We start from the raw sequence: 22,145 nt of genomic DNA on the forward strand, positions 1-22,145 counted from the left end.
CAGATTTTCATGGTGTTTGAATGAGTGGGTTAGCCTACACAAAAATAACAAGCTATGGCATGATTATGAACATGAAAATACTTCATGCTGTGAAAAGTGTCAAACAACAAAGTTAGTATTTTTCCTATGTTCTTCATAACATACAACTACTGTACAAAAATTATCACATGCATGTTTTATACAAAGTTTGCTCTCTAGCTAAAATAACAAAATTCAGCCATTAAAGGCACTTGAACTACACCTCAAAATTTTCCCACAGCACATGCATGAAATATATTTTTCCTAGGAAGTACATTACATAAGAAGATTAACAAACCTAGAATCATATTTTTCTAAAGCATATAGATTTTTCTACACATTTTTCAAGTTATCAGCAATATACATGATTAAATAAAGTTCTACAGAAAAGTATCTCAAAAATGACATGCAATAATTTTCCCAAGTAGATCTGGTGATAAGGAACCTAGCAAAATTTGTTCCAATAGATTTGGAGCTAAAAGGAGTACACAAACATTTTCCAAAGCATTTAAATAGAATTCTGAAAAAAAATCATTTTTGAAATCCCTTTTAAAAGTCAGACGACAAAAATACTGGGTGCACCCGGTGCTGTGCACCCGGATCCGATCCAGGGTGCTGACGAGCGGGCCCCCACGGTCAACGGCCCCCACCTGTCGGTCAGACCGAGACAGGGGCGGCGCTGACCGGCCAGCTCTCGCCGATGGCGAGCCAGCCAGCGGTGTGGTCACCACCAGTAGCTCACCCACGACGACGCGAACACGGTGCACCAAGAGAAGGCACAGGAGGAGCTCGGGATAGGGCTCGATGGCGTGCATGGCGGAGCGGCGGCGCTGCTCCCGATGGCCGGCCATCTCCGGCCAGGAAGGGGCACGAAAGGTGGTGCGGGAGCTTCACCGAGCTCATGCGGTGGTCGTGCGCGCGAAAAGGTAGCTAGAAGAAGGACGGAGGGCGAGGTCCACGGAGCGGAGCGCTCCGGTGAGCTCGGCCACAACTCCGGCGAGAGATTCCTAGGAAGAGGGAGCTTCTCACGGCTTACCGAGGCGAGCACGAGGTGCGCGATGATGAGTCGGAGATGCGGGCGAGATGGAGGGTTCAATGGCGAGCTAGGACGGCTGGGCAAGCGAGCTCCGGTGAGGCACGGCGCGCGGTGGCTATTGCGGGCGCGTGGTGAGAGGCAGAGAGGCAGCGCGGGAGAGGAGAAGTGAGGAGCGCTGGAATGCGGTGGGCGCATGGGGATTCAAGTCATGGCCAGCAGTGCCAGGACGGCCGCGGCACGTGGCCGCACGATCAGGAGCCTGGCGACGGGTGGCGCCACGCGGCGGTCGGCTTCTGCCGGCGTCAGGACGCAGGCGCGCGAGTACGGGCAAGCGGGAGGCGCGGCGTGGGCCTGGACCGGCGAGGCGGCTACTAGGCTAGGGCGAAGCGCTGCGGGAGCAAAGGCACAGCGCGGAGGCAAGCCGGGCCGCCTGTGCGGCTGGGCTGAAAGCGAGGCAGCGGCCCGCGAATGGGAAAAATCCTTTTTCATTTATATTTTCAAGAAATTTTTAAATGCCAGCTTTCAAATATTATTTTGAGCAAGAAAATGGCATCTTTTGCAAATGTACCAAAAATGAAAGTTGATTAGAATTTAATTTTCTACAACTTTGCTTTTATGACCAAAGCTAAATTCTTTCTAGATTTTGAATTGAAAAATCAAAGTCCATGTTTAACTCAAAACCCTAATTTTTGGGAATTTATTTTTGAAGCCAAATTTTGAATTAATTTGAATACAAACCTTGCTCCAAAAATTGAACTAAACATTGCTAGATGATTTACAATAGCAGCCAAACATGTTTTACTAACCTAGCAAGCAAAACCAGAGCAAAACAACTCTTAAACAAGTATATGCAACATTCATGTTTCACGAGCATGTTTCATATGTTTCGAAATAGGGTTTCAGTTATTATTATTTACATGATTAGGTATGTATGATTAATATGCTTGATGATGCACAATATGCATGATTTGCAGTGCCTAATGCAGGCATAACACCAGGGTGTTACAGCCCTCCCCCCTTATAAAAATCTCGTCCCAAGATTTGGGTTACAAACCATTTGTTATAAAAATCTTCATAAGCTTTTTGTAGATACTCTCTGGTTTCCCAAGTTGCATCTCCCTCATCATGATGATCCCACTGTATCTTGTATGTTTTCACCACACTATTCCAAGTAGCACGTTCCTTAGTGTCTAACACTCGGACTGGTTGCTCACGATACACCAAATCTGATTTGCGTTGAATACCTCGAGGTTCTATTCTTTCCTCCGGAACACGCAAACATTTCTTGAGATGTGATACATGGAAAACTAGGAAAACAGTACTCATTGTCTTAGGTAACTCTAACTTGTAGGCTACCGGACCTCTTTGTTCCAAGATCTTGTATGGTCCTACGAATCTTGCGGCAAGCTTTCTTTGGATTCCAAACCTTTTCTTCTTCATTGGCGTGACTTTTAGATAAACATAGTCACCAACTTCAAACGCAAGGGGTCTCCTTCTTTTGTCTGCATAGCTTTTCTGATGTGATTGGGCAGCTTTCATATTCTGCTAAATAATATGAACTTTCTTCTCGGCTTCTTCTACAAAGTCAATGCCATAATACCTTCTATCTCCAGGCTCGACCCAATTCAATGGTGTTCTACATTTTCTGCCATATAAAGCTTCGAATGGGGCCATCTTGATGCTTTCTTGATAACTATTATTATAAGAAAACTCAGCTAACGGTAACCATGACTCCCATGATCCCTTAGAAGACAATACATAGGCTCTTAACATATCCTCCAAAACAGCATTCACTCATTCAGTCTGACCATCTGTCTGAGGATGATAAGCGGTACTGCGAATCAAACTAGTTCCTAAGCCTTTGTGTAAGTGTTCCCAAAAATGAGCCGTGAACTGTGAGCCTCTATCAGATACTATGGTCTTAGGTATACCATGCAATCTCATAATTTCTGTGATATACTTCTCGGCATATTGAGGTGGTCGATAATCTGTTTTGACAGGCAAGAAATGAGCGGTCTTGGTAAGACGGTCCACAATTACCCAAATTGAATCATGTCCCTTTTGAGTAGTGGGCAAACCCGTGATAAAATCCATACTGATATCGTTCCACTTCCAACTAGGGACTAATAAGGGTTGCAACATACCAGCAGGTTTCATGTGAATTGCTTTCACTCGACAACATGTGTCACATCTGACAACATAGGCTGTAATTTCTTTCTTTATTTTGGTCCACCAATAACGAGATCTTAGTTCTTGATACATCTTACTACTTCTGGGATGGATAGATAGCTTAGAAAGGTGAGCTTCATCCATGAGTTTATTCCTAAGCTCTTGATCTTTGGGAACCACAAGACGGTCGTCAAACCACAACATGCCCTGTTCATCCACTTTAAAGTGTTGAGACGGCTTTTCTTTTCTTTTCTCTTTGATGTGGAATATCCCCTTGTCGATTTTCTGGCCTTCTATTATCTTACTCTCCAAAGAGCAACTAATCTGAATACTATGTAACATAGCAGGATGCATTAGATCGAACCCATCTTCAAGTAATGGCTGCACATTCAAGTAATGGGACTTTCTGCTCAAAGCATCTACCACTACATTGGCTTTTCCAGGATGATATTGCACATTCAAGTTGTAATCCTTGATCAATTCCAACCATCTACGCTGTCTCATGTTTAGCTCTGGTTGGGTAAAGATGTACTTAAGACTCTTGTGATCGGTGAAAATGTTGCACACATTACCAAGTAGGTAATGTCTCTAGATTTTTAGGGCGTGCACAACTACAGCAAGTTCAAGATCATGTGTCGGATAGTTGACCTCGTGCTTTCTCAATTGTCGTGATGCATAAGCAATGACTCTTCTTTCTTGCATAAGAACATAGCCCAATCTAGTCTTCGATGCGTCGCAAAACACATCAAATGGTTTCTCGATATCTAGTTGTGCTAGAACCAGAGCAGTGGTCAACAGTTTCCGCAAAGTGTGGAAAGCTGCTTCACACTCCTCTATCCACACAAACTTGTGATCCTTCTGTAGGAGACTCGTCATCGGTTTGGCAATCTTTGAAAAGTCTGGTATAAAGCGACGGTAATAACCCGCTAGTCCTAAGAAACTTCTAATCTCAGGAACTGTAGTCGGTGCTTTCCAATTCATAACTTCTTGCACCTTACTTGGATCGACTAAAACTCCATTCTCTGACAGAATGTGACCAAGGAAAGGAACTTCCTTCAACCAGAATTCGCATTTGCTAAACTTAGCATACAGTTGATGATCCCTAAGTCTGGTCAAGACAGTTCTCAGATGCTCTTCATGATCTTTCTCATTCTCGGAGTACACCAGAATGTCATCGATGAACACTACCACAAACTTATCCAATTCTAGCATGAAAACTATATTCATTAAAAACATAAAGTATGTAGGAGCATTTGTCAAGCCAAAGGACATGACAAGATACTCATACAACCCGTATATGGTGGAAAATGCAGTATTCGGTATATCCTGTGGCCTAATCTTGATCTGATGATAACCGGATCTCAAATCTATTTTTGAGAATACCTTGGCCTTGGATAATTGGTCAAACAGAACATCAATATGTGGCAAGGGATATTTATTCTTGATGGTCATAGCATTGAGTGGCCTATAATCTACGCACATTCTCAACGTGCCCTCTTTCTTCTTCTTCACAAATAAGGCGGGACATCCCCATTCAGACTTGCTTGGTCGTATAAACCCCTTTTTTGATAATTCCTCTAATTGCTTCTTCAGCTCAGCTAACTCATCTGGAGGCATCCAATAGGGTCTCCTTGAAATTAGAGCTATTCCGGGGACTAGCTCAATTCCAAACTCAATCTCCCTATCTAGCGGAAGACCAGGTAGCTCATTCGGGAATACATCCGGGAATTCACACACTACCGGAATCTGATGAATAGGAATGACTGCCGTAGCACATGTAACACTTATTAGGTCTGTTCTCCGAGGCAATGATACTTGGAAAGTACCCTCACCCAGGGGATCCTTAAGGGTAAGTACTCGACTTCTAGTATCTATCACTGCTCCCCAATCCTTCATCCAATTCATCCCTATAATGACATCCAAGACTAACCCAGGCATAACTATCAAGTTCACTCGGAACTTCCGGCTACCTAATTCAAGGGTTGCCCCTCGAACCATCCGGTTGGTCAAAACATCAGCCCCTGCTGAACTTATACGGTACCCATACCCCAATTATGTGCATAGTTGTCCATGTTTCTGTGCAAATGCTTGACTCATAAAAGAATGCGATGATCCAGAATCAAATAGAACAACTGCAGGGTTTTCGTTGATAGGAAACTTACCAGCAGTGACGGGCTCTCCCTCTGGAATTTCATCCACTATTGTACTATGCACTCTAGCATTATAAGTCTGCTGCTTCTTCTTGGGCGGGTACGGACAAAACCTCGAGAAATGGCCGGGTTGATCATAGTTATAGCAGGGTCCTCTCACTGTCCTGGCAGATCCCACAGCTCCCTTGGAACTACCTTGTACCGTAGTTGCGGCTGCTTTGTTGGGCTGTACTACCATCTTGTACGGCTTTTGAGGTCCACGGAAATTCTGACTTCTTTGCTGAGGTGGCCGGAACCTAGCGCCAGGTGCCGATGGGCGATATGGAGGACGACCTCCCATAGGTACTCTAGCTTGAGACGGCCCACCTTCAAAGGCTCTCTTGCGTGTCTTGGCTATGGTGCTGGTGTTATTATTCTTCTTCTGCTTCAGATAGTCGCTGATGAAGTCATTGAATCTGACACGGTTGTTGGTACCAACATGCTTCATCATTTTTGGATTGAATCCCCTCTTGAAACTGGCTATCCTTTTGGCATCTGTGTCAACCATGTCAGGAGCATAGCGACACAAGTTGTTGAAGGCATGCAGATATTGCGTCACGGTCTTGGTGCCCTGGTTCAACGCCAGAAACTCTCCCAACTTCATCTCGGTCAGCCCGGGTGGAATATAGACCCCACGGAAGGCCTCAGCAAACTCTCTCTAAGAAATCTGAGCATTTGGAGGGAAGGTGGTGCGATGGTGCTTCCACCACATTCCCGCCGGTCCCTGCAATTGAAGTGCAGCATACTCCATTTTTAGAACCTCAGTCATCCTCAACACATGGAATTTATCTTCCATCGTGTTGATCCATTCCTCAGCATCGAGTGGCTCTGTTGCTTCCTTGAATACTGGCGGCCTAGTGTCCATGAAATCTTTGAAGCTGCTATATTGGTTCACTCCCATGCCACCACCTTGATTGTTATCATGTTGAACGTTGTTGGCGATGGTGCGCAGAAAATCCTCCATGTTCTTCTGGGATTGTTCCGCGTTGTGCTAACTCTCGAGCAGCTGTGCGAGGAACATCTCGGGGGTAAACGGGGGAGGAGGTGGCAAATGCGGTTCATGGGGAGGCTCATTGTTGTTGCCGTGGTTTCCACCACCACCACCACCAGTCCCCGCACCGTTAGCATCGGGCTCAGCGGCCTCATACGTGGTTCGGCGAGTGTTTGTCATCTGCATATTTCAGCAACAAGTAATGATTGAGTGAAGTTGTAATAATTGTGAGTGAAGGAAAAATTATGCCGTACTAAATTTACTAGAGAGAATAAATTCATACAATAAAACAGAGGCACAACAATCGCATCCCAATTAAAACAACAGCACTTAATCAAATTACTTCAACGGCAAACATCGCGTCCATACAATCAAATTGCCAGCATACATACACTGGACTTTTTATGTGTTCAGATATCGCATTCGAAATCAAGTTCCAACCACATGCCAAGTCTCATACGTTCGAAGCAACATACAATAGGTTACATGCCAACAAAAGAAAGGTCATCGCGATAGGACCTAGATACTAGCACAAGGCAACTAGCCTACTCCTCGAGACCATCGTTGGGATCGGAGACATCACCATCACCTCTAGGTGAAACTATAGGCTCGTCCTCGTTGTCGTCGTCGATGTCCATGCCAATGACGTCTGGTGGAGCATATGGGCCAACCCCATTGTAGAGCGCATGAAACTCCTCGTGCAGGTTGCCGTTGTATTCCTCTAGCTCATCGACCCTCTACAGCAAAAGGTTTCTTGCGTTCCAGGCTTCATTCCTTTCCTGAACCAACTGTCCTATCATGCGGTCTGCATTGTTGTTGGCTTGAGTCAACATATGCACTCGCTGCATAGCTCTATCACCTCTCTCAACCGCCTGATCTCACTGTAAGTTCATATCAGCCAACTGCTCCTGCAAGCTAGCTATAGCACGTGCCTGTCTCTTCTTCTGCTTTCTCCCCTTAAGCTTATCCTCGCCACGCAAGCCAGTCAAAGTCCAGTAGGTACTCTCGAGACCCTCATACACTCTGATGGCGGCGAACATAGCACTCATTGCCTGGTTGTCGCTAGCCTGTCCCTCAGCTGGACCTCTGACCAATGCACTTCCCTGAGGCTGAACCCAAATGGCATCACGAGGATCATCCCTAGGAAAAGTACCAGCTAGAGCTGCTGTAAGCTCACTGGGAAATCTGCTCATAATGTCCCTGATGACACGGAAGGCTGCTCCCTTTACACCCTCAGCTGGAGTACGACCCTCAAACTCCAAATGTCAACCATCCCAATCTGGAGCATCACCAAGAGCAGGAACCATGATCTCCACCACTGCGAGTCCATCCTCTGCTAACTGGCTCTCATTCCAAGAGTACACCGGCTCTTGACCCTCTGGGTATCCCACATCATGGAGCACTCTCCAAAGCAAAGTTGGCATGCCAAACTCGCTCAAGAAGGTGTCCATGGTGCGGTGCTCCCTCAGGGCCAACGGACATCGAGGTGCTCTCCCTCCGGTGGACTTACGGGCGGTCTGCTTCGTGCGGGCCATCTGTAGCAAAAGTTCTTTTATTACCTCGGGGAAACATATTTTAGGTGATACAACTTTTATCAAAATGAGATAATCAATTTATAAGGGGAGGAATTCATGAGATTAATGAAATGCACAAGTAACATGATGTATGTACGTGCCGTACGTTCTCACAAACTTAGGAAATAAATAATTTCTAACAACGAATTCGGTGGCATACAACGATCTCTCAATACGTAGCTAATACATTCTACACGATAGCGTTGTTATGTACCTACAGAAGATTCATTTTAGCCCAATTCCCAATGAATGCATAAAAGTAGTAAAGTTTTATCTACACGCTCTACACGAATCCCCAGATACATGTACAACGGTAGTAACTACCCAAACCATCGTCCTATTGACGGCATCACCTCAACAGACAGAAGACCCATACATGAGATACCTTTGTAAAACATGCGTAGAACATGTAATTACTCCAGCATCATATAAGCATTCACCCTAGATCGGCGGTGTATCCGATCATGCTCTCACAACTCACACTTACCGAGGCGTAGAGGCAAATGATCCATACATTACCACTCAAACAAGTGGCACTCATACAATAGCACGCCGTATGAGCGATGAAAGAGAAATATGATGCAAGAACCCCAGTCAATACTTAATTATGCCACCTAAAGTCCTTAACTGGGCATAAGGATATGATCACTGGCACACTTTATAGTTCTAAAATCACATTTTCCAAATGCCTTTTTGTTTTTAAATACACTTGCGAACAGTAACATGCTAAACCATGCTCTGATACCAGCTGTAATAGAACCGACCAATTATATGAAATTAAGTAAGGAAAATCATCCGCCAGAGCAGACGATTTAGCAAACTTAAGCCCGTATAACACGGTAGTCCGTGAAATCACGAAGGATTTCAAACCAATTTCCATTCCAGCCAAGATCATAATAAGTTTAGCGGTCACCATCACATATTACATAAAAGTTTGCATCACGGATACATCAGAGTTTCAACATAGTTATTACAAAACCAGTTCGAATAAAAGTAGCGGAAGTCATTTGTTCAAACCACACACACTCACGCGGAGTTCAAATATAGTGCCAGCGAATGATCATCTCCAACAAAAGCATCAGACGAGACGTAAGGAATGACCATGCCCATGGTCCTAAGCATCATCCATCGCAGGATATAGGCAGTTGAAACAATAGCCGTAATACATCTGCCCATCTGCAACAAGTGGGAATAAAACTCTGAGTACGAGAAGGTACTCAGCTAGACTTACCCAACATAACCGAAAATAAATAACACCAAGGATTATGAAGGGCTTTATAGTAGGGTAGCTGACTGATTTGCAAAAAGAAGCATTTTTAGCATTTCAAGAACCTTTCTAAAAGCATTATTGTCAAGTTAATTATTATTAACCTATCAACTAGATTTGCACCTATACTAGAGTAAACATGTGATTAAGCAGATAATGATAACCAATGATCATTAAACAAATTCCATACTGTCATATTCATTATAACTGTCCAAGTGTTCCATAAACATTTACTACGATGAAGTAACTCAAGTCAAGTGCTCACTATCTAGGAGCGATGGTGATTCGAATCGATTCCTAACCAACTGGTGATTTATTCCTTACACAAACCTCACTCACCCGCTAAAGTGAGATATTGATCACCGAGTCAACTTTCTAGGAATCTCGAGTTTGCCAGGAACCACATGTACCCGGGGGCCAACCGACTGTACTTTGGTCTTATCATCCTGCCCCCGTGTCCTACCACACCTGCTCCGGCACAGTGCGTTGCGAGCAATCTACTCGGCCCGAAAAATCTCCCAGCTTCACGGTCGGAAGGTACTTTATCCGGCTAGCTAAATGTAAGGCATGCATTCAACATGACTCGAGGCCCAACAACGGTCGGTCCTTAATCGACACAGATGGAAAGCACTACAGTCCAAAACTCTACAAGTCTCCGTCCGGTCTCAACTTCATTTAACACTTAGTTATACCATGACTTCATAGTCATCCAAGCAGATCCAGGTAACCACCTATAGCTCGTAGGTGACAGGGAATCACCTGACTTCTACCAGTCTAAGCCAGCTAAGCATTGACTCGACTGCGGATACCAGGGTAACAAGGATATAGTATAACAAAGGTAAACAAGGTATAATGCAGCAACGGTTGCAAACAACTCCTGAACGTAATGCATCAATTAAAGTAAAGCATTTAATTAAATAATTGCAAACCGGGAGAAAAATGCTCCGGGGCTTGCCTCTCTCGAAGGAGCTCGGACGGTGATCGGGGCACTCCGGAAGTTCCTCAACATCCTCCTCGTCGGCTTCTGGCACTTCCTGCGGCTGCACCTCGAACTGCTCCTCGGGCTCCTCGGGTATGACGACTGGGTTCTCGGTTTGCGATCCTGTATGATGCAATGTGCGTAAGTGCTTATGCAATCGGTGCATCGGATGAGATGAATATAATGGATATGTTTAAATGCAAGGTAGTCAACATCATCCAAGAAAATATACTACAAGCACATGTCATCTACTGCATTCTCTTCTACTACTAGTAGGTTAAGTCAACATATCTTATTAAATGCTTCAAAGATACACCAAAGCTTTACTACTTTCTTAAACACACATAAAGCAACCCTTAATTAAACCCTAATTAATAATAGGTTTGAATAGCAACCTCTATTTTTCTTACTTAGAAAAATCTTAGAAAATTACAACAGCACATTACTACCCTAAGTAGTCTATCATCAGATTTTCATGGTGTTTGAATGAGTGGGTTAGCCTACACAAAAATAACAAGCTATGGCATGATTATGAACATGAAAATACTTCGTACTGTGAAAAGTGTCAAACAACAGAGTTAGTATTTTTCCTATGTTCTTCATAACATACAACTACTGTACAAAAATTATCACATACATGTTTTATACAAAGTTTGCTCTCTAGCCAAAATAACAAAATTCAGCCATTAAAGGCACTTGAACTACACCTCAAAATTTTCCCACAGCACATGCATGAAATATATTTTTCCTAGGAAGTATATTACATAAGAAGATTAACAAACCTAGAATCATATTTTTCTGAAGCATATAGATTTTTCTACACATTTTCAAGTTATCAGCAATATACATGATTAAATAAAGTTATACAGAAAAGTATCTCAAAAATGACTTGCAATAATTTTTCCAAGTAGATCTGGTGATAAGGAACCTAGCAAAATTTGTTCTAATAGATTTGGAGCTAAAAGGAGTACACAAACATTTTCCAAAGCATTTAAATAGAATTCTGAAAAAATCATTTTTGAAATCCCTTTTAAAAGTCAGACGACAAAAATACTGGGTGCACCCGGTGCTGTGCACCCGGATCCGATCCAGGGCGCTGACGAGCGGGCCCCCATGGTCAACGGCCCCCACCTGTCGGTCAGACCGAGACAGGGGCGGCGCTGACCGGCCAGCTCTTGCCGACGGCGAGCCAGGCAGCGGTGTGGTCACCACCAGTAGCTCACCCGCGACGAGGCGAACACAGTGCACCAAGAGAAGGCACAGGAGGAGCTCGGGATAGGGCTCGACGGCACGCATGGTGGAGCGGCGGCGCTGCTCCCGACGGCCGGCCATCTCCGGCCAGGAAGGGGCGCGAAAGGTGGTGCGGGAGCTTCACCGAGCTCATACGGTGGTCGTGCACGCGAAAAGGTAGCTAGAAGAAGGACGGAGGTCAAGGTCCACGGAGCGGAGCGCTCCGGTGAGCTCGGCCACAACTCCGGCGAGAGATTCCCAGGAAGAGGGAGCTTCTCACGGCTTACCGAGGCGAGCACGAGGTGCGCGATGATGAGTCGGAGATGCGGGTGAGATGGAGGGTTCAATGGCGAGCTAGGACGGCTGGGCGAGCGAGCTCCGGCGAGGCGCGGCACGTGGTGGCTATTGCGGGCGCGCGGTGAGAGGCAGAGAGGCGGCGCGGGAGAGGAGAAGTGAGGAGCGCTGGAATGCGGTGGGCGCGTGGGGATTCAAGTCATGGCCAGCAGTGCCAGGATGGCCGCGGCGCGTGGCCACGTGGTCAGGAGCTCGGCGACGGGTGGCGCCATGCGGCGGTCGGCTTCTACCGGCGTCAGGACACAGGCGCGCGAGTGCGGGCGAGCGGGAGGCGCGGCGTGGGCCTGGGCCGGCGAGGCGGCGACTGGGCCAGGGCAAAGCGCTGCGGGAGCAAAGGCGTGGCGCGGAGGCAGGCCGGGCCGCCTGTGCGCTGGGCCGAAAGCGAGGCGGCGGCCCACGAATGAGAAAAACCCTTTTTCATTTATATTTTCAAGAAATTTTTAAATGCCGGCTTTCAAATATTATTTTGAGCAAGAAAATGACATCTTTTGCAAATGTACCAAAAATGAAAGTTGATTAGAATTTAATTTTCTACAACTTTACTTTTATGACCAAAGCCAAATTCTTTCTAGATTTTGAATTGAAAAATCAAAGTCCATGTTTAACTCAAAACCCTAATTTTTGGGAATTTATTTTTGAAGCCAAATTTTGAATTAATTTGAATACAAACCTTGCTCCAAAAATTGAACTAAACATTGCTAGATGATTTACAATAGCAGCCAAACATGTTTTACTAACCTAGCAAGCAAAACCAGAGCAAAACAACTCTTAAACAAGTATATGCAACATTCATGTTTCACGAGCATGTTTCATATGTTTTGAAACAGGGTTTCAGTTATTATTATTTACATGATTAGGTATGTATGATTAATATGCTTGATGATGCACAATATGCATGATTTGAAGTGCCTAATGCAGGCATAACACCAGGGTGTTACAGCTGCCAACTTCATATAGTTCTAGGCTCGTCAGGACGAGTTCTAGAGGCAGCAACAGCTTCTCCAGTAGCAGCAGCAACAGATGCATCACCAGCAGATACTCATGCAGCAGCAGCTTATGGGCTTTATGCAGCATGTAGTGATAGCACTTGGGGCCCCACTACCATAGCCTTTGCCCAGCTTGCTCCGCCTACCACTACTTCGACGACTCCAGCAGTACAGCCCAATGGGCTTCAGAGTCAGGGACTGCCTCCAGCTCCATTTGCTTCACCCATAGTTCAGGTGTCCCAGTGGTTATCCTCACCGGTGGTTGCCCCGTAGTTCACTCCATATCATACGGGCTTCTCACCTGAGCAGTCATCCTCGCTATTCATGCCTAACACATCAGTCTCCAGGAGTCTTGGAGCATCCTTCAGCGAGTTGACCGGCATGCCTACTCCGCGACACATGCATACCACCAGTCCTTCTATAGTAGCTCCAGTCATAGTGACTACTCAGAGGCTCCCCTCGTCTATTGCCTTGTCAGATCCTACGACAGACATACTAGCAGCTTCACAGGCAGCACTAGCCCTAGCTCAGACCTAGACCGCTTCAGCGACACTTCCTACTACAGAGGGTCAATTTGTTTAGAGTTCAGGGTCAGATGATGATGGCGCTCAGTTCCAGCTTGCTCCACGTACTTCAGCGCCCGACTCATCCGCTGCAGCCCCACCGATCGACCCTTAGGTTTTAGTGTTTGACGCCAAAGGGGGAGAGGGTTCGAGTATGTAGACTCAGGGGGAGTGAGCTTTAGGGGGAGCTAGTTATCTAGTATTAGCTTATTATATACATTTGGAGTTTTACTTGTGTGATACACTATTACTATTATGCATTCATGTGTTACTTTCATGCATACTATTATAAATGTGATAGTGCTATCTACGTGATTGTGATATATGACATGTGTGCTTTCTACTTTGAATTTACTTATATGTCATATCACTTGTGTTATGCTCTTTTGCCTTTGCTTCCGCATTTATACTCCGATGCAAATGAGCTTTGTTATTTGTACTCATGCTTAATTCATATCTATTGACTACATTGTGTTGGCTTGGGTCATATAAGCTTGCCTAACTCTTTTGTTCTTATTGACAAAAGCTTATATGAACCAAGCCCGTCAAAAACCTCACTCTTTCACATACTCGAGGTGGTATTGTCATCAATCACCAAAAAGGGAGAGATTGAAAGCATCTAGGCCCCTAGTTGGATTTTAGTGATTAATGTCAACACAATATTACTATGACTAACGTGTGTTTTGCAGATGTAATTAAGTTAGGTCATGGTAATGGAGATCGATCGGGCAATCAAAGTTGTCATGCCCCTACGATGGAAATCGTTTCGGTTTTCAAAGGATAGACAACAAGGTTAAGGATGACTAGTTCTAAGTGTCAATTGGAGTTGGAGTGACACTTAGAGTAGTTTAGGACTTTGTTTTTCCTTTGGCCGTACTATTAAGGGGGGTATGAACGGGTAGCTTGACCTAGTTGAGTCTAGTGAGTTAGGTGTGGTGCACACTTGTTAAAACTAGCTCTAGGTAGCTCCTATGAATGCCTAAGATCCTTTGGAGCAAACTTCATTCACATATGATCGAGAGTTGGAAGTGAATGGAGGGTCAAATGCTGATCGGACGCTAGCCCCGGTGCGACCGGACGCTGGCCGTAGGGTCCGGTCAGTTCATTTGATCAGCAGTCTGCATTCGGTGCGACCGGATGCTGGAGAGGTCAAGTGACCGGACGCTGAAAGGCAGCGTCCGGTCGACTCCAGTAAGGTTCCAAAGAAGGGAATCTGCGACTGGACGCGTCCGGTCAGTACTGACTGGACCCTGAGGGTTCAGTGTTCGGTCGAGTCCAGTAAGCATCCAGTGAGGGTTTCATGCGACCAGACACGTCCGGTCAGTGGTGACCGGACCCTGCCAGCGTCCGGTCAACACATTTCCATTGGTTCATGGGTTGAACTGACCGGAGCATCCGGTCAACATGACCGGAGCGTCCGGTCACCCTATAGAAGCTCATAACGGTTTGTTTTTTAGGCTGCCTTATAAATAGAAGCTCCACTCGTGTGTGGAGTTACTTTTGCTCATTCCAACAGCTGAGAAACATGTTTGTGAGTGCCAAGAAGAGCAAGGTCTTAGTGAGGTGATTGAGATTTGAGAATCCAAGATAGTAGCCTCATTAGTGAATCAAGAGTAGCAAAGTGTGCATCCATCTTCTCATTAGGCTTTGTATGGTCAAGTGAGAGTTCGTGCTTATTACTCTTGGTGATCTCCATCACCTAGACGGCTTGGTGGTGATTGGGAGCTTGGTGATCACCCGACGGAGGTTGTGGGTGACCCAACTCAAGTTGTGAGCGGCTTTGGGTGATTCGTCGTGACGGAGTGTCGAAGAATCAACCCGTAGAGAGCACTTGGTCCTTGCACGGATCAAGGGGGAGCTACACCCTTATGTGGGTGCTCCAACGAGGACTAGTGGGGAGTGGCGACTCTCTGATACCTCGGCAAAATATCGCCACGTTCCTCTCTCTCTCTCTCTCTTTACTTTGAGCATTTACTTTGAAGTATTTACTTTGAGCAATTCATTATTTGTCTTTATATTCATAGAATTGCCATGCTAGAGTAAGTTTGGAACATAGGTTACAAGTCTTTTGTGTGTTAGTTTGATAGAAATACTTTTCTAGGCACAAGGGGTTAATTGGGCTATCCGTATGATTTGATTATTGCAAGAGAATTTAGAATTAGCCCAATTCACCCTCCCTCTTGGGCATCTTGATCCTTTCACTGACATCTGAGGGCTAGCTCTGCCGCACCTGATGTCTCAGAGCTAGCTCCACCATGCCTGATGTCTGAGGGTTGGCTCTGCCTCACCCAATGTCTGAGCGCTGGCTCTGCCTTGCCTGATGTCTGAGGGTCGGCTATGCCTCGCCCGATGTCTAATGGTTGACTCCGCCTTGCCCGATGTCTAAGGGCTGGCTTCGCCTCACCCGATGTTTGAGGGCTAGCTCCGCCTCGCCCGACGTCTGAGGGTTGGCTCCACCTCACCCGACGTCTGAGCGCTGGCTCCGCCTCGCGCATGGATCCTTACAGAAGCTCACGACAACCACTACGGTCTAGAATGTGTGACCCATGGTCAAACTTCTAGCATCATGCAGGAAGCAGTCACATATCAGCACGACCCATCCCCATGACATGTCATTCTAGGGAACTCGCATCGCCCATAATGACGAACACGTGGTCACTATGCTGTCTACTCCCTGTATGGCCGCTGATTAGCAGGCTAGTTCGCCGCGCCGCCCACCGAGGTGGAGTAGGACGTGATGACCCGCTAACAATACCAGGGCATGGCATTGTCAGTAGATAGGCACCCAACGAGGCCCTGTCATGGTCAGTGGACATACGCTCGACGTGGGGCTGTCCCTATCACCACCTGCCATGTCAGCGGGGCCCACACGAAGAAAAAGGAAGGCTCAACGACCCTGAAGGACTTCCTTTGCCTCTTGTTTTTCTCTTTTCTCTCATCCGTAACCCGTGCTCTCCCTTGGCCTATAAAAGGGAAAGCAGGACATCCCACTAAAGGGCATCGATTTACCGCATCGCATATCACACCACATCATAGCAGAACCACTAGCCTCAAACCTCGAGCACATAGCTGAGCAGCAACTGAGCTCTCAGCACCAATTCGACCTTTCTATTGGAGACTTGGGACATGTCCCTCTCTCACCCATTTATAACCCCTACTACGAACTTTTTAGTGCAAGTAACATGAGCAACAACCACGAACTGGACGTAGAGACATTCTGTCTAAACCAGTATAAACCTTGTGTCTTCTTAGCACATCATCCATGTCAGACGTGCAATAATATAAATTTACTCGTTGGTGTTTACTCAAAACACCGATGGTTGACGCGCTAGGTAGGGGGCTTTGCGTGTCCTGACATAACATTAGGCCACGGATGGCTAGTCAAGGCATCAGCTGGGTCCCGGGTGCACACGTGCGCTTCGGGACCTGGACTTCATCATCACAGCGGAGGGAGAGCTGGCGTGGGCGCCCATCGTCGTTCAACCCTTCCACTCCACCAGCCTCGATGCGATCATCGAGATGCTCGAGGAGCTACGGCTGCATGCGCCAAAGGCCCATGCCCTCGAAAGTAGCCAACTCCTCGACTTCGACTACGGAAGGTTGGAGCATTAGCTCATCGTCTTTCTAGGACCCCTACCGTCCCGGGAGGACCTACACCACCTTACATTCTTATTCACCAACGTCATGGCGTAGCTTAATGGGAGAGAGCCACTCTCTCTAGAATACCTCATTTAGAGCACCCCGATAGTGCTCTCGTTCGGTCTCTGCAATGCCGTAGAGACCGTTGGCCACCTTGTGGCGCAACGCATGATCCCACCCCCCGCGAACGACGAGTTCATGGGGGTGATCGAACACGTCGTGGAGTCTTTCCACGACCTCCTCATAGAGGAGCCAGAGTCGCCCTTTGGCTCTGACTACAGCAGGGGGAGCCATCACCCATCTAAAAGCTCTAGTTTAGTTTTGGTGAATTGATGAAACCCTAAGTGCTAACCTAGTTTATCAAGTGATCATGAGATAGGTAGCACAATCTAAGTGGTGAAGCAAATAAAGATCATGACATAATGATGGTGATGCCATGGTGATGATCAAGTGCTTGGACTTGAAAAGAAGAAAGAGAAAAACAAAAGACTCAAGGCAAAGGTATAAATAGTAGAAGTTATTTTGTTTTGGTGATCAAGACACTTAGAGAGTGTGATCACATTTAGGTTCGATGGCCATACTATTAAGAGGGGTAAAACTCGTATCGAAATGTGGTTATCAAAGTGCCACTAGATGCTCTAACTCATTGCATATGCATTTAGGATCTAGTGGAGTGCTAACACCCTTAAAAATATTTGTAAAAATATGCTAACACATGTGCACAAGGTGATACACTTGGTGGTTGACACATTTGAGCAAGGGTTCACCGGTGGAGTGTCCGCCCGTAGAGTGCGGACAGTCCGACGGTGCCACCGACGCCCTAAACTCAGGTGAATGTGGTCACTATAAGTGACCGGACGCTGGTCTCTAAAGGACCGGCGCGTCCGGTCAGTAGCAGCAGAAGAAGCGCAGCGTCGGTCGTCGACCGGACGCTAGCGCTGAAACGACCGGACGCTGGCTGGCTGCGTCCGGTCACATTGACATGGTCATGCACCGGGTCCAGCGTCCGGTCACATTGACATGGTCATGCACCGGGTAAACGCCAAGTGACCGGACGCTGGGTGAGTCCGATCATGAAAAATTGTCTCTGGATGCTTACTGTAAACGACCGGACGCTGAGGTCCAGCGTCTGGTCACTTCGCAGCAGCGCGTCCGGTCATCACTTGACCGTTGAGATCGAGCACTCATTATTTGAAGAGAGGGGACACGTGGCACGCATCGCGTGACCGGACGCTAAGGTCCAGCGTCCAGTCACCCCATGTTGTGCCCAGTGAAGGGGTACAACGACTCTATTTTATGGGGGCTTCTATTTAAGCCATATGGCCGGCTCAAACTCACTCTCTTGGCCATTTGCATTGACATAGCAACCTTGTGAGCTTAGCCAAAGCCCTCCCACTCATCTCCATCATTGTTTCATCATCATTGTGAGATTGGGAGAGAATCCAAGTGCATTGCTTGAGTGATTGCATCTAGAGGCACTTGGTGTTCGTGTTTTTCTACGGGATTCACCTGTTGCTCTTTGGTGGTTGCCACCACCTAGACAGCTTGGTGCAACGGAGGAGGATTGGCACGAGTCGGTGATTGTTTGTGGCCATCTCCGGTGATTATGAGAGGATTTGTACCTTCCCCGGTAGAGTGTCGAAAGGTAACTCTAGTGGATTGCTCGTGTCATTAAATTATTTCACTTGTGGATAGATTCTTACGGTGTCCAAATTGTGTGGACGAAGGGGCCGCTTGTCATCTTTGTACTATCTAGATTTTCTTTTGGTAACCTTTGAGGGCCCTGCAACTACGAAAAAGAAAACACCTTCGCCGCTTCATTGAGGTGATGGAAAGGAACATCAGGCGAAGGGGAATTATTCATTGTCTAATACTGACTGAATTTGGCTTATAGTGTATGTAGTTTTGAGACTGCTTTGAGGATAGTGTAACATTGATCATTAAATAGGAATGAGCTGCAATGCATAAATCTAGTATATGCTAACGAAGAAACCAAACATCCAAAAGTTTTGTGAAAGTGATATATTCTGAAATGTGATTCTTGTCAGCGTGCCAGGCACCGAGTCAAAACCATGTGTTCTAAGGGTTTGAATGGCATGGGAAAGTCGATGTTGTCTTGTGGAGCTTTGTCAATTCATCGTACAGTCATACAAGGGTTCCTACTCAGTATTCCACTAGCTATATTCTTGAAGAGGTTGGCTCTTGTGAGTTTCTGCTATATGTATAGAACTTTAGATATCTGCTTTTTTCACTGCGTATCCGAAGGAGACAGTCTCCACTGGCTTCAGCAGGTGTTAATGGCTTCTTGCTCCTCCGTCCTCGCCGCACCATCGCTCTCCGCCTCGGCGCCGTCCAGCCGGCGGCGCGCGAGTACGGTTGTATGTATCCAGGGTGGTCGCCACGGCAGGGTCGCGTCCTGCGGCGTGCGGTGTAGCGCCGGCGGCCAGGGCGGGGTCAAGGTCCCGGCGAAGCGTAAGCTCCCGCTCGCACTGAATCTCTAATCTCGCTCTCGTGTAGGCTTCGCATGGAAATCTGACCGGTTTTATTGGTGGATGCCGCAGTGTCGGAGCTGTGGGCGGCGGCGAACGGCGCGCCTCCTCTGGCCGTGCTCGCTGGTGTGGCGGCGGCGGCGGCGGCCATCTACAAGGTTGGGTCCAGTCTCCTTGCGCCGTGCCATCCCGCGCCTCGTCGGCTGGAGACCCAGACGGCCCCGCCGCCTCCAGTCCCGGAGCCGGTGCAGGTGGGTGAGATAACGGAGGAGGAGCTGCTGCAGTACGACGGGTCCGACCCCGAGAAGCCGCTGCTGATGGCCATCAAGGGGCAGATCTATGACGTCTCACAGAGCAGGTTGCTTCCTTTGAATCCTTGATTGCTTCAGCTCTAACCTCTAATTATTCATCCATTTCGTCGCAACTCGCAACGCTGCTATGCTTTGTTGTAGCAGTCACTCACTCACTCGTGGTCAATTAGTAGTTTATTCTCTTCACTTGTACAACTGATGCTTTCCAAAACAAGGCACTTTAAAATGATGAAACATTGTTCATTTGTTCGTAATTTGAGGAGTTCTTCTGTGCATAGTTTTTCAAGGCGTCCAGGCGTACCCAGCTCACCTGGGAAACAGTGGCGCCTTGTGGCCTAGGCATCGCCTAGGCGCCGCCTAGGCGTCCAGGCGTACCAAGCACTCGCCTGGACGCCTAACCGCCTTTTAAACTATGCTTCTGTGCCACTAATGCAAATGAACTGTTCTGAATGTGGGATGTCAAAGAACTGAAGGTTGTGACCAACCAGATGGGTAGAGACTCGAGACTGACTAGTGGAAATATCTTTGTTTTGGAGGGTGACTGAATTTTGGGTATACTTGTCTGGCAGTCAAAAGTGCCCAACTGTCTTTGTGATGGAGCTTCTTATGCTCGGCCTGTAGGTTCAGTTATTGAGTGTCTAACATGGTATTTAGTCATTGAACTAATTCACATAGTGTTTGGCTGCCTATCCTCACCAACACACATATAGTACTAACACTCCTTTATAACCATGTCCTTATTTTGTTTTCTCTACAATCTGAGGTTGCTGATTTCTCCTCATTAACCATTGACCCCATGAGAAAAAAAAGAAGTGTGAAAGATTTGTGCAATAATTATGAAATGTAGGAAACTCCAAGAAAACTCCTGCATATTGTGCTTAATTTCTTCTGTACATGTGCTCACAAGTCACAACTGTCGATCCTAAATCTTTATTTTGTGTGTGAACGAATTTAGTTGTGCTGTGAACTATAAGTTGTAGTGATAAATATATCAGTTTCAAATTTTGTTGACGTCTAACTGAATCCCCTATTTGGATGGAATCATGACTTTCATGTGGTGCTACCGGAAGCTTTTGGAGAGTGACAATTCCATTTAAACATATCTGCATTGGATTCTCATTTGGCTTATTGGAGCATGATGCATAAATTGCTTTCAAACCATCGCTTGTTTCCTTTGATGAAAGTAACTAGATAATGTACCACTTGCAGTTCAAATACCATAGCCCCGTCAAAATATTTGTCCTGACAATGTCACTGCCAATTTACCAAACCATGCATAGCATATTGTGATCAATACTTATGGCATGATATTCTTTTTCCTTTTTCTAACCGATCTTCGCTGTGCAGGATGTTCTATGGACCTGGCGGAGCATATGTGTCATTTGCTGGTAAAGATGCCAGTAGGGCATTGGCCAAAATGTCCTTTGAACCACAGGATCTGAACGGTGATATATCTGGCCTAACGCCAATGGAGCTTGGTTCCTTGAATGACTGGGAGTACAAGTTCACCAGCAAGTATGTGAAGGTAGGAACCATAAGAAGAGCAGTGCCTGCTGAAGAGGTTTATGGCAGCATTTCGCCTGAAATAAGGGAAGAAGTTACTGTGCCTGTGGTTGAGGCTGAGCGTGAGCCTGAGCCCGAGCTGCATGATGACGATACACCATGAATAGGAAATACTCAGACATCTCATCAGTTCTGATAGAAGAACAAAATGGAGGCGGGGAACTGCTGATGATGTTCCAAAGGTAGTCAGAACTTGGGAAGTAACGGAATGCCTCGTACCTGTTGCGTGGATGTTTGCAAGGATAGTGTCTAAATTTACACCAATAGTAGATGTGTACTCTGAAGTAGGATTGAATGGTTGGATATGTACAGGTCATTTCCATGTTGAGATGAATGATTCCGTCATATATGTGCAGCTCTCGCCTCTGGAGCAGTAAGGCTCACTTCTGCTTCGTCAAAACGTGTTGCTATTTTTGCTCCTCCGCTTATGCCAGTCTCTGATGTATAATTTCTCCTTCTCAATGGACGAGAAGCGTCAAACTATAGATAGGAATTGTGTTGCCTCGTGTTTCTTTGATCTGTCAGCTGTCGCCTACCTGATTCAACACTGGTATGCAATTCGACTGTACGGAGCTAATCACCATTGCACTATTTCCACCAAACGTGTCACGGCGTGATCCTTTTACTCTGTAAATGCGCAAGGACACATCTGCAAACTAAGATACATTGGCAGGCACCTTGTGTTTTGAAATATATAGGAGTGGTGTACCACGTACTGCAGTTGCTTCATAACCGGCCTGTAGCATGAATCTTGCATACCATTCTCTGCCCGTTTGATCACCGAATT

The 22,145-nt window shown here is 46.4% G+C and overlaps 1 protein-coding gene across 1 annotated transcript; it reads left to right on the plus strand.

Moving 5' to 3' along the window:
* The first annotated feature begins 19,202 nt into the window (after positions 1-19,202).
* On the plus strand, positions 19,203-21,936 carry LOC136486575 (membrane steroid-binding protein 2-like). The gene is made up of 3 exons (XM_066483514.1): positions 19,203-19,467; positions 19,557-19,842; positions 21,143-21,936. The coding sequence occupies exons 1-3, from the start codon at positions 19,215-19,217 to the stop codon at positions 21,459-21,461; spliced, it is 858 nt and encodes a 285-aa protein (XP_066339611.1). The 5' UTR covers positions 19,203-19,214; the 3' UTR covers positions 21,462-21,936.
* Positions 21,937-22,145: the final 209 nt, after the last annotated feature.

This window comes from Miscanthus floridulus, chromosome 1 (genome assembly GCF_019320115.1).
Source record: "Miscanthus floridulus cultivar M001 chromosome 1, ASM1932011v1, whole genome shotgun sequence".
Lineage (NCBI taxonomy): Eukaryota > Viridiplantae > Streptophyta > Magnoliopsida > Poales > Poaceae > Miscanthus > Miscanthus floridulus.

Bases quoted from the DNA above. Each gene is read 5' to 3' on its own strand.
- LOC136486575 (XM_066483514.1), top strand. From the start codon at position 19,215: ATGTATAGAACTTTAGATATCTGCTTTTTTCACTGCGTATCCGAAGGA. The intron at 19,468-19,556 runs GTAAGCTCCCGC...TGGATGCCGCAG, and splicing joins GGTCAAGGTCCCGGCGAAGC to TGTCGGAGCTGTGGGCGGCG. The intron at 19,843-21,142 runs GTTGCTTCCTTT...TTCGCTGTGCAG, and splicing joins TATGACGTCTCACAGAGCAG to GATGTTCTATGGACCTGGCG.